The 18,085-nt window shown below is 41.4% G+C and overlaps 1 protein-coding gene across 6 annotated transcripts in view; it reads right to left on the reverse strand.

Moving 5' to 3' along the window:
- LOC124126830 (four and a half LIM domains protein 2-like) overlaps positions 1 to 18,085 on the reverse strand; it is a 161,258-nt gene that overhangs the window by 64,873 nt on the left and 78,300 nt on the right. For all 6 annotated transcript variants that reach the window (XM_048384396.1, XM_048384394.1, XM_046490369.2 and 3 more), the window contains exon 3: positions 10,248 to 10,428. In XM_048384396.1, the coding sequence (XP_048240353.1) occupies positions 10,248 to 10,428 (181 nt within the window). The remainder of the gene's footprint in view (positions 1 to 10,247; positions 10,429 to 18,085) is intronic.

An 18,085-nucleotide genomic window follows, 5' to 3' on the forward strand; every position in this document is an offset into this window, starting at 1 on the left:
GAGACCCAATCAATTTGGGTCCATGTATTGCGAGACCCAATCAGGTTGGGTCCATGTATTTCGAGACTCAATCGGGTAGGGTCCATGTATTGCGAGACCCAATCAGGTTGGGTCCATGTATTTCGAGACCCAATCAGGTTGGGTCCATGTATTGCGAGACCCAATCAGGTTGGGTCCATGTATTTTGAGACTCAATCAGGTAGGGTCCATGTATTGCAAGATACAATCAAGTTGGGTCTATGTATTGCGAGACCCAATAAGTTTGGGTCCATGTATTGCGAGACCCAATCAGTTTGGGTCCATGTATTGCAAGACAGTTCAGTTCTTATCGTTACAACTAAAAGATGGTATGCTGAGACCCAATCAGGTTGCAGCTGTTCATTTGCCCTCCCTGATCAGGTCATCTGCCAGGTATTATTCAAATCAGTCAGCAGCCATTAATGCCACCTTCACTTTTCAGTCAACTTTCATAACAAACATGTCCAGGCAGCTATTATGCCTCATCATACCAACAGGTAAATAATAGTTGAAACTAATTTCAAACGTTAGGCCAATTAACCTTTACCCTGCTGAATTTCTAGCACACTTCTTAAACCTCCCTCATGTTAACAGGGTGGGTGGTTTCAAACAGTTGAGTTTTCCTTAAACAAGTGGCAAATGAACCAATATTTTGAATTTATTCCTGATACACATCATTATAAAAAAATATAAGTAAAATAAATATCCTGATATTTTCAAACATAAAGAGGTTAAGACCAGAGTGAACAAAAACATTTGCCTTTTTTTTCAAATTACATGCACCTGAATTAAGTGATTGAATGTGGCATGTGTTTCATATAAGGAACCTGTTTTATTTCTTAAATTAAGCTTTCTCCACTTAAGAGACAGACTTGACTAATTACAAAATATTTTGTAAGTCAACTTTACTACAAGCCTTTGAGAAATACAACAGAGAAATGACCAAGTCCTATATTTATACTTCTAACCCAAAGCCGGTAAATCCCACCCACCCCCCATCTTCACATTTCACCATTGGAGACTGAGAGACACCAGTAGATCCCGACTGGACCAACTCTATCTCTTACTGCCCTATAAATCCCTTGAATTTCTATGTTAATTCAAAACATAAATATTAGTGCCCCATCCATGAAGACAATGGACAGCTGAAGGTGAAGCAAGTGGGCTATCTCTATCAATATATCCTGTGCCCCGAAATACACATCCTCAATACGCTCAGTAAGTCGTTTGCGTTTTTTATCAAATTAATTTGTACAATTTATGGTTCTTTTACAACCTGGCTCATAGGCTCCCGGAATACTTAGGACTTAGAGCGGCTAGAATGTCATTGATTTGCACTTACGATGGCACCAAATGGCCCAAATTACTGTTGTTTCATTGGTTACAGGAAACGTAATTCGCAACATTGTTGGTAGGCAACAGTATGGCTTTCTGATCTGCATTACAAATGGAAAATTAACAATATTTTTTTAGATCATGTTTGGTTAATGTGGTTTAATATGCTCAAAGGGTCAGGTTCTTCCTGCTTTAATGGCATAAGGGAAACAGAAATGTGGACCTCAATTGATCAACTGGCAAGGCACAGTTTTATGTATTCGTTAAAAAAGTCCAACTGAAATGCAGAGAAAAAAAACATATTTATCATTTACTTGTTAAAGAACGACATTCCATGAAAGAGCTTATCTTCACTCTGACATTTTACCAATAACCACACTCCATTATTGTATGTTATGTCTTGAGTACTCGGGGTGGCTGATGTGGTTGTCACAAATACTCATGTTTTGATATTTTATTTGAAGATTGAACCCATTCAAATATCTTTCTGTTTCCTTAGACCGGAATGATGAAATATTAACCCATGAAACCCCATGGAGTGAGTGAGTGAGTTTGATTTCAAGCCGCTGCACACTGCTGTACACTGATTATAGAATTTACTGTTACAGCATCGCAACCATTTAAACTGTTACAAAATGTGAGTGATGGAATGTTGTCTTACGACACTGTCAGCAAAATTGTAGCTATGTCAACGTGATCTACAACATAATTGTTTGTTTGTTTGTTTGTTTGTTGTTTAACACCGCACTCAGCAATATTCAACCTATATGACAGCGGTCTGTAAAATAATCCAGTGATTGATATCATGAGCATCGATCCATGTAATTGGGATCGATGACATGCCTCAACCAAGTCAGCGAGCCTGACCCCCCGATCCCGTTAGTTGCCTTTTACGACAAGCGTAGTCGCCTTTTACGACAAGTATGGGTTGCTGAAGACCTATTCTACCCCGGAATCTTCACGGGTCTACAAAATAATTGATAGTGTTTGATTGCATCAGCAATGATCCATATAAGGGACCCGGGTATCCAAAGGACTACCAGGCCCCGTGGTTGGTAACCTGATTTATTGTTTAATTGTTGACAAAAACAACTCCATGCTTACACTACAAGTCACTTATGTTCACATTTCATTCTGACTGTGCATGCATTCCTTCTGACTTTCATATGTTTAAATAAAGAAAAAGCTTCAGTCAACTTCAGTGTATGCATGATCAGATTATTAATACATGTAACTAAACAGTTTTTGCCAGGTCTCCAGTAAAACAATTCCCAATCGGACATTTTGTACCCAAAGTGAGACCAACAGCGGGTACACTGAAAGGGGGATCAGGTACCCAGTTAGTAAATTTGGCCTCGTCCCCATTGTGGGTCCTGATCCATATACCATCTGGGTCTGACGCCACACAGTCACACATCATGACCGCCGATCAGTCAGCTTGTACAACAAACACAGAATTGGGTATCTAGTACCGTTATCCTTACAGGGCGAAATATATAAGAAAACTTGTAAGAGGCAACTAACGGGATCGGGTGGTCAGGCTTGCTGACTTGGTTGATGCATGTCATCGTACACCAATTGCGTGGATCTATGCTATTGATGTCAAGCACTGAATTGTCTGGTCCCGACTCGATTATTTACAGACCGCCATCATATAGCGGGAATATTGCACAGTGCTGCATTAAACAACAAACAAAAAACATTTTCCTCCAATTTCTGAACTACTCCCTTCACCCATGTCTTCTCTGAGTGAGTCAAGAAACATTTATCTCCTTACAGATTTCTATTTCAGAAAGCCCGGCTACAAAACCATTCAAGACAAATGGCTCAGTGATCCTGAGAGCGATGTCGCTGCATGTCATGTCAAACTGACTTACATGTGGCTAAAGCTGTCTGACGTGAAGAGATGCTCAGATGTTTCCAAATTAAAGCTGACAGTGTTTACTCCCCATTTAAGAGGGTACGACCTGGCGCATGATAATCTGATTGAATTCCTGCAGTCGTAATCAAATCATTCCCTGCCAAATGCCAATCAGGGGCCATTGATACAACATTATATTCTCCTGGGCTTGTCTGTAGTGAGCTACTCACAAGAACAGGCGATGCAATAACAAGTTAGGAATGCCTAACATAATTTGAATGCAATGAGAAAATAATGTTTCATCCACATATTTTCTCAACAATGTTTGAAAACAAGTCAATAACAAGGCAGTTTGCACAGTAATTGCTAAATCCTTCCATGAATCTGTCTTAGGTGGATGCAGCACGAAGTTACAAGCAGCAGCTCAAGTCAACCTGTTGAGGAATTCAGAAAACTTAACCCTATGATCTGGTAGACAAACAGAGACATGATTAGGGTCTAATCATACTGGTAATTCTTAGCATCAGCATCACTACAAACCGCACTTTTTTATGTAATGCTGAACCCATATATTACTTTCTTCTGGGGTAATAAAGATCCGTTAATATGACCATATCTAAGGCACTAAAATATTGACGTATGCATTTTGATTTCATGTGGATGCATGAAAATATGTCAAATGAGACACTAGTATCACCCCAACTTAACCAATGTTCAGCCTTCGAGACGACTTAATTGTGCGGAGAACAAGTAGAAATCCAATGATGGTGGTAGTCCTCAGTGTGGACTAGTTGCATTTGAGGGCTGTAATTGTGAACCCCTTGTCAATTCTTCAACTTTGCTACAGTCTTGTCTCATTGAGCAGGACCAACCAACTACAAATTCTGAACATTAGTGAAATCAGGTTTACGCTAGTCCTCTGGACTAGTCTTTATAAAAATGATTTTATAAGGCAGATGTTACTCTTAAATCTCATTTCTACACAAATGAAAAGTTCAAGATGAATTACAGTTATGGAAACGGATCGTTGTCAAGAAAAATGCAGATCTCATGATGGTTCAGCCCCAAATTGTTTAAACATTAGGTCCCCCAGGCAAAAATGTTATCTTGAATCTATGATGGCCTCTACATCTTAAAGTTTTCATTTAAACCATTATATTTTTGATATTCTTTGACATCCATATTAAGGGTAAATATGTTGACAAATCAAGACACAAGGAAATACTGAAAATCACTTTTTTTTTAATTAGAAAGAAACTTAACACACTTTGAAATTTAAACTTGTTCACAAAATATACTAAACTTGCATATGTGGCCCCAAACTAAAATCTCTACAAACAAAGTTTAAATCTATCTCAGCATGACTTAGATGGATATTTCTATCCAATACAATGCCAGTATCATAGCTGCTTAAATACTTCTGACACATGAAAACAAGGACAAGACCTATCCCGTTTTGGAAATATAATGCTTTCCCCCCAATTTGCTTGCCCCTGGCAATGAGTTGAAAATCAATGATAGATCCCTGATTAAGACTCCTTGTTCACTGTCCAGTGAATCAGTCAGTAAAACTGATGTTGACTTTCAAACTAACATAATACAGAACTATTGCTGATCTTGAAAAGCAGTAAATGTACTGATCTATACCAAGGCCTACATCTAAACAAGGGCAAAAGTGAGCATGGTTCACTAATACCCCCGACCCGCCTAGTGTGTCAGTAGTTTCAAATTAAACAAGTATTTGTCACAGAGTGACGAAATATCCCCCGCCTGTACACCATACTACCAAATATGAAGACAATCCAGCGATTAGTTCTTGAGATATTGTGGCAACACCGTTTTCCAACTCCAAAAACAGATTTGCCTGCTGTGACCTTGAAAATGGGGTCAAGGTCACCAAATCTGACAGGTGTATGCGGTGTCTGTATATACACCATAGTTCCAAATATGAAGACAATCCAGTGTTTAGTTCTTGAGATATCGCGGCAACACCGTTTTCCAACTCTAAAAGCAGATTTGTCTGCTGTGACCTTGAAAATGGGATCAAGGTCACCAAAACCGACTGGTGTCTGCGGAGTCTGTATATACACCATAGTTCCAAATATGAAGACAATCCAGTGTTTAGTTCTTGAGATATCGCGGCAACACCGTTTTCCAACTCTAAAAGCAGATTTGTCTGCTGTGACCTTGAAAATGGGATCAAGGTCACCAAAACCGACTGGTGTCTGCGGAGTCTGTATATACACCATAGTTCCAAATATGAAGACAATCCAGTGTTTAGTTCTTGAGATATCGCGGCAACACCGTTTTCCAACTCCAAAAGCAGATATGCCTGCTGTGACCTTGAAAATGGGGTCAAGGTCACCAAAACCGACTGGTGTCTGCGGAGTCTGTATATACACCATAGTTCCAAATATGAAGACAATCCAGTGTTTAGTTCTTGAGATATCGCGGCAACAAACAGGTGGGACGTACGGACGGACGTACGGACGGACGTACAGACGGTCGTGAATACTATATCCCCCGCTTCGCGCTTTCGCGCGGCGGGGGATAATAATGGATAGGGTTAGGGTTTGAAAAATTCCTTTTCTTTTGACTGCACCCCTCCATATGACACAGATTATATGTACTAAGTTTGAGATGAATCCACTGAATAGAGAAATCGCGCAGACAAAGTTTTCGGACGGGCGGACGGATGAACAGGCGGACAGATGGAACCTTGGTATAACTATATACCCCTGGCCTAAAAGGCGACTAACTTGATTGGGTGGTCAGGCTCGCTGACTTTGTTGCTCCATGTCATCGTATCACAATTGCGTTGATCAATGCTCATGATGTCAATCACTGGATTGTCTGGACCAGACTCAATTATTTATAGACACATAGCTGGAACACTGCCTTGTGCAGTGTTAAACAACAAACAGAAGAATACCTTAAGAACTATTTGGTGTTTAACATGGTGCAAAGTACAATCTTGAATTTATTCCTGCAATGCATATCATGTACAAAGACAATTAAAACAATCCTATTGTTTCACATAATCCATTATAGAAATCTTGGTCCAGGATGGAAGAATTAGCAATACCTGTGTCTCTAGGGCATGCAGTATTTTAAAAAGTTTACTTAAAAGGGGCTCACTCAGGCACGATTACTGTCATAAGGGAATCATTTCAGACAGGTAACAAACAATGAGGTTCAACTTTCATACATGACATTGGTATATAATACAAAATGTGAACTTGTTAGTCCAAGTTTCATAGGAGTCCTTTTGGGGATTTACCTTGATCTACATATATTGGCAAGTCTAAGGATCTCTGGGTTATATTTCATATGGGTACCAAGCATTAAGTTTAAGGGACAAATCATTTCAGGTTATTCAATGGGGCTGGGATTTTATCGAAAAAACTAAGTTGTCCCTGAAAATTCTTGAAAAAAATACTTAGATCTATGCTTCAGACTGTTCAAAAAGAGAAAAGAAATTGCCCGTCACAAAAATTACTATTACCCTGAGCTCGGGCTATTCTCTCGCTCGTGGTTTAAAATAAAAACATATCTTGTGTTGTAGCAGCTAAAGAAATGTCTAATCTCAATACAAAATGCCAGCCCCCACCCCCTCAAATATCTGATGGTTGGTCCTTAAATGGGAGTCCAAAGGGCACCTGCCTGTTCCCACAGCATATAAATACAAGGTATGTGTGATGCTCCACGCTGACTAGAAATGGAGATTTCCATGTTGAAATCAAAACTTAGTGTCTGAGTGAAGGAAATGGACTGTCCTAACATTGACTGTATTTCTTATCAGAAAAGAAATATAAGACATATCTTACTTACATGACTCAACTTAATCATTTCAACATCCAATGCCATCCATACTTGTTTGTTTGTTTGTTTGTTGTTTAACGCGGCACTCAGCAATATCCCAGCTATATGATGGCGGTCTGGAAATGATCGAGTCTGGACCCGACTGACATCATGAGCATCGATCCACACAGTTGGGATCGATGACATACATCAACCAAGTCAGCGAGCCTGCATGCATGACCACCCGATCCTATTGGTCGCCTCTCACGACAAGCATAGTCGCCTATTATGGCAAGAATGGGTTGTTGAAGATCTATTCTACCCCGGATCTTCATGGGTCTACTCATTTGTATTCAATGGGATGCACAGTGCCTGTTTGTGTCCATTCCATAGTACGCATGTAGAATGCACTATTTTGTGTCAGGAAAAACCTTGTATGGCTAAGTATAAGCGTTTACTTTCATGCCAGGTCATCACACAAACAACCAGCCTAAGAATATTAACACACTAATTGATGCCTCGTGCAAACAAGGTCCTACAAATAAAGACTGAGACAAACAAGGCAGACAATGGTCAGTCTGATCCATTTAGACTTCAAACAGTTTGTGTGTCTTCAGCAAATACTGACAATTCAGGTACAATCCAGGGGAAACTGTAAAACATCCCTACCTACAAGCTCAGTGTCAAATCTCCCTTCACCTCGCCAAGCATACCATGTGGAAAATATTCCCTCAGACTGTGCACAGGACGTATCCAAAGATGAGCCAAAAAGTGGCCTTTTAAGTTCTGGAAAAACTTCATCTATGTAGTAGATTTGATAAGTGAATTACAAGTGTGTACTTACAGTGTTGTGAATAGGAAATCCTTAAAATTCCTTAAAATTCCTTAAAATAACTGAGGTAGTCTAGATCACATGCTTTGTGCACCCCTCTGACAATTGTAAATTGGCACAGCTTTCATGGGCCAAAGCTATGAACTAAACAATACACATGTAGGCTTTATTCACAGAGTTGATACCTGATTGAGTGAGGTTTTTAAGACATATTCCAACTACAATCAAGGAGACCTGTAAATAAACAAGCCAGACAAACCAGTGGTTGATGATATGAGCAACAATTTCTGCTGCCTCTCAGTACAGTGACACACAGTCCGTTAACTGAGAAACACATTGTAACCATCAAATCCTCAATGTAGTCACCTTGTACCAGCCTGTACCTGACTCTTGGTGCGACTGCACCCAAGTGCAACAGAGTAGGTAGTAGTGAATACCTTGTCAAGCTCTACAGCATCCATGTACCCAACATAAGGTCTTAATTATACAGGGGCACGGGTGGCCCAGTCAGCTAAGGCGCCGCGATTCGCTGTGCAGAGTTACGTCCCTTGGGCACGCCAGAAACCTATGACTGTGGGTTCGAATCCCGGTTCACCCCAATTATGTTTTGAGGTTTGTCACCACCATACCCGTGCTTGGGGTTTCACCAAAGTGGTAAACGTCTAAGACCTGCATCACTTCGGGCTTTCCTCCCACATTAAGCGCCATAACTGTAATACTGTTAAAAGCGGAGTTAAACCCAACTCACTCACTCACTCACTCTCAATTATAGTGTGTTAGAAACTGGCACCAGTCCTACAGTCCTTATGAGGACTATATCATTATAAGGACTAGTGGGCTATAACTTAGTTTCTATCGCTGATGATATTATAGAATTTTGAACTTCACAACATTGGTACACCATACATCACTCACAACGTGTGTACATTCTCTTTCACATTCTGATTGAATCTCAGCACCCTAAATCATCAGGTAATTCTCATTGCAACACATGTGTCTTACATTTTAAGAGTGACATCAGAACAAACACTGACTGAGCAGGATAACATTTTCATGAAAGCGAGAAAATTAGAATTGAGAAATTTCTACAATAGGAACCTGTCGACCTTTAGGGGAAGCACTCATGTAAAACAGTCATTTTCCATATCAAGCAACAGGTGTTACAATATCTTGCAATCTCTACCAGGAACGCATCACCCTAAGCTGTCAATATAACACCAGGAGGCGTGGAGTGGGTAATAACTCCTCATATCGCCTGTGGGGCTAATGGGACAAAATAAGCATTTAAGTATCAAGCCATCAGGTAAATCTGTTCTCACTTTCTAATGAAATGGGGTGGATGTTTGTGCCTTTATACATAAGGTAAAAACTGTATTGAGACAAGTATATCTAAAACCCATTTCATGTTTCTTATACAGCCCAGTGTGTGGTTACATGAGTTCGTGGCAGCCATGCCTACCATCCATGACAACAAATAGCTAGCCTTAATGTCTCACATCATAATATGATTTGAAAGTAAACTCCACAATGAATAAACACACTTCAACGCAATAATCATTAAAGGCTTATGTATGTTTGCAAGGTAACCAATCATAACAAAGCAGGATGTAAAAGGCAATACTTTCTTCACATAAATTAGCACACAAATCTGAATATTTTCTGGTGTCATCACTAGGGCTGTTACGATTCACTCGCGTATTCGGTGAATCGAAAACCGTATCCATTCATGAGTTGAATTCGTTATTCGTGGCCACTAGAATCGAATGAATATGAGATTCATGAATATGCAGTCATATGCATTTACATGTCCTGTACCTAAAAATATCCATAAGAACATATTATATGCATAGATGTCTTCAAAAGACAACACTCTCATAATATTTAATTTGACAGTATTGTGGTCACTGGTCATTGTCACATTTGTGCAGATACTAGCTCCTGGATAAGCGCAGTATATAAATGTATAATATATTAATAATTAACAAACCATGTCAAATAATTGATGTTGTTATTGTTTCACTGAATATAACAAATAATACATCAACTGCTGACTTGTTATTGTATTTGTGAATTGCTATTCGTATTCGTCGCCCTATATTCATGAATACGAATATGAATCGTATTCCTGTCACAGTGTATTCGTTGCAGCCCTAGTCATCACTGATTTTCAGTGAACCTTTCATATAGTTACTGCTTTTTTGCCTTTTACTCCCAATGGAATCTGTTTGGGTAGAAAGTTAGACCGATTATTCTCTGGCATTGACGTTTAATATTGTTGTTTTCTTTGGAAACCACAAATTTATACATATCAACATATAGTTGTATGGCTAAATAATAAGATTCCCAGTGAATTAGTAATCCTTTTACATGATGAGATGGCAATCAAAGTGACAAATGTACCTTCTGGCTGGAGAGTCCTGGAGGCACCCAGGTGTAGCCCTCTCGTAACGTCTTCTCCTTCGACACCTGCAGTGAGGGGTCATCTTGGCGCTTCCAGCCCAGGCGATCTCGGACGTTGACAAAGTTCTCATTGTACACATCATGAAGCTCACGGGGGCACTTGCAGTTCTGACAAGTGTTTCTGAAACAGACAGCAAATCATCATATATCATCGTGATCAAACTCTGAAATTAAATCCACAGCGAGTGTCCTTTTATTATGAGTTAGTTGTTGCATCAGATGCTTCAGGTACACTAAGAATTGGTTTGGTTTGTTGTTCAGCACCGCACTCAGCAATATTCCAGCTATATGGTCTGTAAATAATCGAGTCAGGACCAGACAATCCAGTGATTGACATCATGAAGATCAACCTATGCAAATGGGATACACTGAAATGCATCCATCAAGTCATCAAGCCTGGCCACCTGAATCCATGAGTTGCCTCTTACGACAAACATGGGTTGCTGAAGACAAATTCTAACCCTGCTCTTCACAGGGGAGAATGGACTTGATGTCATGTCAAATAAAGCCAGGACATTCACATTATAGGAATGTTTGTTTGTTTGTTTTTTGTTTGTTTGTTTGTTTAACACCACCCTCAGCAATATTCCAGCTATATGACGGCGGTCTTGACCATACAATCCAGTGATTGACATCATGACCTCGATCCATGCAATTGGGTTTAGATGACATGCATCAACCAAGTCAGCGAGCCTGACAACCCAATCCCGTTAGTCGCCCTTTTACGACAAGCATGGGTTGCTGAAGACCTATTCTACCCCGTGATCTTCACGAGTCTTAGGGGGATGTATTGCAATTGCAATAGTGTTTGATGCTATCCCAAAACTCAACAGTTAAAGTGACCCTAAAAGCAACCCTGTGTGCCCATATCAGTTGTGCCATAAAAATGAAAGATGACAAAGAAGAAAAATGGTCTGTGCAAAAATGCTTACACTATACTAATACAACAGTGCATTATTTTCAGTCTACTTTACTCCTTACATATCAACTAAGTAAATTAACTACTAATAACTAGCCCCACATTCCATGAAGACCCAGGATAAAATTGGTCTTTAGCAACCCATGCTTGTCATAAGAGGCTCTGCAACTTGTTTGATGCATGTCATCATGATGTCAATCACTGGATTGTGTGGTCTGGACTTGATTATTTACAGATTGCCATTATATGGCTGAAATATTGCTGAGTGGCGTTAAATAACAAACAAAACAAAACAAATTTTACTAGACTGGAGCTTTGGTCTAGCAGTGAAGTCAGACACTGAAATAACATGAGAGATATTGATCTCTATGTTCCTTGAAAGTAGTTGTGTAAACAAGAATAGTGTGCTTCACTGAATTGCAAATTAGATAATTGATCACTGTCCACCCAACGAGGCAAGCCGAGAGCATCTGTGCATCTTGAATTTGAGCAGCTTCAGACTGAGATTGTAGGTGCATTCTTGTAAAGGAGTTAGTTCATGGCTTCAATTAATTTTTTCCGAAGGAAGGGATTAGGAGCAGTGATAGGGTTCAGTGCAGGTCCAATATTTGCTCCAGTTCTTGTGATGATGAAGTGGTTGCGCGAAGAAAGAATGCAAGATGGGCTTGGCCATTGTTGAAGTATTAGAGCAACTCACAGAAAATAAGTTGATCAAGGAAAGGAAATTAATCTTTCAATTTAGCTGCACTATTTCAACTAAAAGGAAGTCGATTATGGAACTGATCCCCAAACCCAATGAGGATCCAGGACAGAGTAGATCCCCTGCCTCTCAAGGAAAATGGGAAAATTCAGCAACCTGAGTCCTGGCTGATTGTGTTTCATCACACCTATGGAACCCTGATTTCAATCACTGGTTTGTCTGACCCAGACTTCATGAATTACTTGCCACGATATTGTGTTTGTCAAGACGGAGGATGAGTGAGTAAGTATGGTTTTACGCCGCTTTTAGCAATATTCCAGCAATATCATGGCCGTGGACACCGGAAATGGGCTTCACACATTGTACCCATGTCAGGATTCGAACCCGGGTCTTCGGCGTGTCGAGTGAATGCCTTAACCACGAGGCTACCCGACCGCCCCAGATTGAAGATGAACACTCCGACCGAGTGACCAGTTCAACTAACTGCAACAGATCTGGGAGCTGTTCCACAAAGATATCTTAGCGCTAAGATGATCGTAACTCCCATTCTTTAACACTGACTTATGACCTTCTGTGGTGCTTCTTAGACTTTCACACGCACAGCTTATAACACATGTACATACATATCTATCATAATCAGAATGTACAGCAAAACCCCACTTTTCAATAAAACTACAAAATGAAAACAGACTATAACATTAAATGCCATCTTAATTGACTTGGTGATTCGCATAAATACTAGAAATATGTAAGTATTGACTAGAATTTTCAACTAGTCAGTTAGGTCAGCTTTACGGAAATATTACAAGCCCAAATTATAAAGTCGATGGCATTTTGAACATTGTGTGGTGCTAAGATCGGTTTGAAGAACAGGACCCTGCCTGACAGCATGAGCAATGATCCATACTGTCAAGGTCAGGCAGTTGGAGATTTTTCAAGAGACAAATTACAATAATCTTTCCAGAACATGTATAAAATTTGGATAGATATTCTACAACATTACCCATGTTGTTTGTTCGTTTGTTGTTTAATGCTGCACTCAGCAATATTCCAGCTATATGACAGCGGTCTGGTAATAATTGAGTCTGGACTAGACCATCCAGTGATTGACATGAGCATCTATCCACGCAATTGGCATATGACGACATGCATCAACCAAGTCAGCGAGCCTGACCACCCGATCCCGTTAGTGGCCTCTTACAACAAGCATGGATATTCTACCCCGGATCTTCAGGGGTCCATTATCCATGGTGAAAAGAATCACCAGATCTATACACTGGTTGGTCACACCACTGTCAGCCTCTGACCTCCTCGTCCCGTGACATAGGTGGGGTACATGGGTTGACATTGAGACATGGAGACTGCTTTTCTGTCATTTGTATCGTGCCACAGAGTGGCGTGATACCCCCTTCCATGAATCGGTTCAGCAAGCTGAGCGCTCATATTTCAGATCAAATTAAAAGGGATGGATGGCTGAAATAACACTAGCTGTGGCAAAAACAACTTCTTCCAATAGAGATATTTAACATAAAACTGTCAACCTTTGACAAGCCATATATTTCCTCATGGGTCATTAGGATCCCTTCTCAGGGCAAATAATGAGAATTTAAAACATTTCTTCCAAGGAATGTTTAAAACTGAAGACTGCATTGATTTTGTTGTAAAATTTATTATTCATGCTCTTATTGTTTTTATTCTATGACAAGAAAATAAAAAACAAACACCACGCAAAACAACAATTGAGTTTTGATGTATTTAGGTGTTTCTTATCTTTCACTGCTGAAGAAATGGGAACTGTAAAACAAATCCTGACTTCTTTTCCAATAAAATCGTATGAGAAATTGTATTAATTCTTTCATTGGCACAGTAGAAGTTGGGTTAGGTGATAGCAAGCACTTTGCATGGATGACAACGTCTATAGTATGAGGTGCGAACTCTTGGTGCAGATGCGAGACAAAATTGTATTACTATGAGATTTAGATTCAATTACAAAGAAATCCTACTCCTATTATCTTTCAGTCAGGCTATTACTTAAAAAATACTCGATGATTCTTGTATGTTCAGAAAAATCATGAGATTTGATCAAAAGCCATAAAATATCCAATAATAACATTCTTGCTGATAACGCCTTCTTTGATACGTACATTAATAAAGGAAACTATCATTCTGTGACCGAAAGTTTTATAAACAATGATGAAAGTCTTTTTCATTTGTGGAACCCTTTCATAATCCCACTTGAGTAAAACAATCCCTAGAATCGGTAAAGCAATGGTTAATCTATCAAAGACTTTGCAAAGGGGCTGTCTATTAATACTCTCCAGTCCCCTACACATGACCAGCTCCCTTCATCTGATGTATTCTGGGCAGGAATTCTCCTGTCATAAACACTACATTAAACACATGTCGTTAGTGACGGATCGCTGTCAGTAAGTTGCTATGATTGGATGTTGTGCAGCGATGATAGCTTGTCAATTACAGCGATCAAATACAAGTAATTATTGATGAGAGTCCACTAACTACAACAGCGACTGTCGACTGCGGGACGGGTAAATCTGGCTGAAAGAGAGGCTCATGTTTCATGGTACAACATCCATCACTTTCCATAGCTAGTGAGTGAGTGAGTTTGGTTAAACACCGCTTCTAACAGTTATATCATGGCGTTTCAGCTTAATGTAGGAGGAAAGCGCAAAGTGATGCAGGGCTCAGACGTTTACGACTTCGGTGAAACCCACGAGATGGTATGATGCTGACAAACCTACAAACATAATCGGGGTGAACCGGAATTCGAACCCACAATCATAGGTTGCTGGCATGCCCAAAGGATGCAACTGTGCACAGAGAATCACGGCACCGTAGACTACTGGGCCACCCGTGCCCCCTCCACAGCTAGATTATCATGTAACTAAAGACTTTCAAACGAATGTTTAAATACAATGCAAGTTGGGTTTTTAACGCTGCTTTGAACAGTATTCAAGTTATATCATGGCATGGCAGATTTAAGTGGGAGGAAAGTCTCAGATGTTGTATATTGCTGACAAACCCAGAAACCTAATCAGGACCACACTAATAGCAAGGTTTGTGGCATGCTCAAAGGATGCAACTATGCACAGCTAATTGTGACCCCATGCCCCCCTTTAAATACACCAGCGGGGTATACCAGTGTATAAGGACACTAGCAGGGTATGCCAGGGTATGGACACCAGCAGGGTATGCCAGTGTACAAGGACACCAGCAGGGTATGCCAGTGTACAAGGACACCAGCAGGGTATGCCAGTGTACAAGGACACCAGCAGGGTATGCCAGTGTACAAGGACACCAGCAGGGTATGCCAGTGTACAAGAACACCAGCAGGGTATGCCAGTGTACAAGGACACTAGCAGGGTATGCCAGTGTACAAGGACACCAGCAGGGTATGCCCATGTACAAGGACACCAGCAGGGTATGCCAGTGTACAAGGACACCAGGGGGGTATGCCTGTGTACAAGGACACCACCAGGGTATGCCCATGTACAAGGACACTAGCAGGGTATGCCAGTGTACAAGGACACCAGCAGGGTATGCCAGTGTACAAGGACACCAGCAGGGTATGCCAGTGTACAAGGACACCAGCAGGGTATGCCAGTGTACAAGGACACCAGGGGGGTATGCCAGTGTACAAGGGCACCAGCAAGGTATGCCCATGTACAAGGACACCAGCAGGGTATGCCAGTGTACAAGGACACCAGCAGGGTATGCCAGTGTACAAGGACACTAGCAGGGTATGCCAGTGTACAAGGACACCAGCAGGGTATGCCAGTGTACAAGGACACCAGCAGGGTATGCCAGTGTACAAGGACACTAGCAGGGAATGCCAGTGTACAAGGACACCAGCAGGGTATGCCAGTGTACAAGGACACCAGCAGGGTATGCCAGTGTACAAGGACACCAGCAGGGTATGTCAGTGTATAAGGACACTAGCAGGGTATGCCAGTGTACAAGGACACCAGCAGGGTATGCCAGTGTACAAGGACACCAGCAGGGTATGCCAGTGTACAAGGACACTAGCAGGGTATGCCAGTGTACAAGGACACCAGCAGGGTATGCCAGTGTACAAGGACACCAGCAGGGTATGCCAGTGTACAAGGACACCAGGGGGGTATGTCAGTGTACAAGGACACCAGCAGGGTATGCCAGTGTACAAGGACACCAGCAGGGTATGCCAGTGTATAAGGAAAATAGCAGGGTATGGACACCAGCAGGTAAGCCAGTGTACAAGGACACTAGCAGGGTATGCCAGTGTACAAGGACACCAGCAGGGTATGCCCATGTACAAGGACACCAGCAGGGTATGCCTGTGTACAAGGACACCACCAGGGTATGCCCGTGTACAAGGACACTAGCAGGGTATGCCAGTGTACAAGGACACCAGCAGGGTATGTCAGTGTACAAGGACACCAGCAGGGTATGCCAGTGTACAAGGACACCAGCAGGGTATGCCAGTGTACAAGGACACCAGGGGGGTATGCCAGTGTACAAGGGCACCAGCAAGGTATGCCCATGTACAAGGACACCAGCAGGGTATGCCAGTGTACAAGGACACCAGCAGGGTATGCCAGTGTACAAGGACACCAGCAGGGTATGCCAGTGTACAAGGACACTAGCAGGGTATGCCAGTGTACAAGGACACCAGCAGGGTATGCCAGTGTACAAGGACACTAGCAGGGTATGCCAGTGTACAAGGACACTAGCAGGGTATGCCAGTGTACAAGGACACCAGCAGGGTATGCCAGTGTACAAGGACACCAGGGGGGTATGTCAGTGTACAAGGACACCAGCAGGGTATGCCAGTGTACAAGGACACCAGCAGGGTATGCCAGTGTATAAGGAAAATAGCAGGGTATGGACACCAGCAGGTAAGCCAGTGTACAAGGACACTAGCAGGGTATGCCAGTGTACAAGGACACCAGCAGGGTATGCCAGTGTACAAGGACACCAGCAGGGTATGGCAGTGTACAAGGACACCAGCAGGGTATGCCAGTGTACAAGGACACTAGCAAGGTATGCCAGTGTACAAGGACACTAGCAGGGTATGCCCATGTACAAGGAAACTAGCAGGGTATGCCCATGTTCAAGGACATAAGCAGGGTATGCCAGTGTACAAGGACACCAGCAGGGTATGCCAGTGTACATGGACTCTAGCAGGGTATGGACACTAGCAGGGTATGGCAGTGTACAAGGACACCAGCAGGGTATGGACACTAGCAGGGTATGCCAGTGTACAAGGACTCCAGCAGGGTATGGACACTAGCAGGGTATGGACACTAGCAGGGTATGCCAGTGTACAAGGACACTAGCAGGGTATGCCAGTGTACAAGGACACTAGCAGGGTATGGCAGTGTACAAGGACACTAGCAGGGTATGGACACTAGCAGTGTGTGCCTGCAATACAGTCTACATGCTCTTAGCATGCCTTATATTTCAACACTTATGCATTTCAATATGTCTCCAAACTATTTTACATTTATGTACAATTTTTGCGGATAACAAAGGTATACAAATATATAGTTTAATGTAAAAGGAAAATCAGGATTTCAATTGTTGAATGATACAAATATCTATCATGTACCTATCTTCTATAACAAATTAAAACGCAGACAGCTGTCAAGATAGACCGATCCTGAAACACTTGAACTACTTTCTACTTTCAAACACAAGAAGGGCCTTGTTGTCTGACATCACAGTGTTTATTGTGAGTCACTAGCAGTTTAATGCACTGTCAAGTGGAACATGCAGGTCAGGCACACAGGTGATTCAAACAGCATGTACATGATGATGTGCACGCCCATGTAATCTCCTACTCATTGGACCAGTCTAGTGAAAAAAAGCATGTTTCTTTTTCAGAAAATACACAAATCAAATTTAACTTTGCACTGCAACTCCTCTATTAATATGGAAGCAATTCTCTAATTTGAAAAAAATCCATGAAGTAGTTTTCTAGTTGTAGGTTGCACAAATGTTTCAGTAAGCAAGCAAAAAACTGAAAAATAGCTGTATTTTTTCAGAAAACCCAAATATTGAAAACACATTTTGCACTGCAACTTTCCTATTGGTATAGAAACTGTAAAACTGTGAAAAGAATCCATGAAGTAGTTTTTGAGTTATAGGTCGCACAAAAACACA

The sequence above is a fragment of the Haliotis rufescens genome, unplaced genomic scaffold, assembly GCF_023055435.1.
Source record: "Haliotis rufescens isolate VD_foot unplaced genomic scaffold, xgHalRufe1.0.p SCAF_5, whole genome shotgun sequence".
NCBI lineage: Eukaryota > Metazoa > Mollusca > Gastropoda > Lepetellida > Haliotidae > Haliotis > Haliotis rufescens.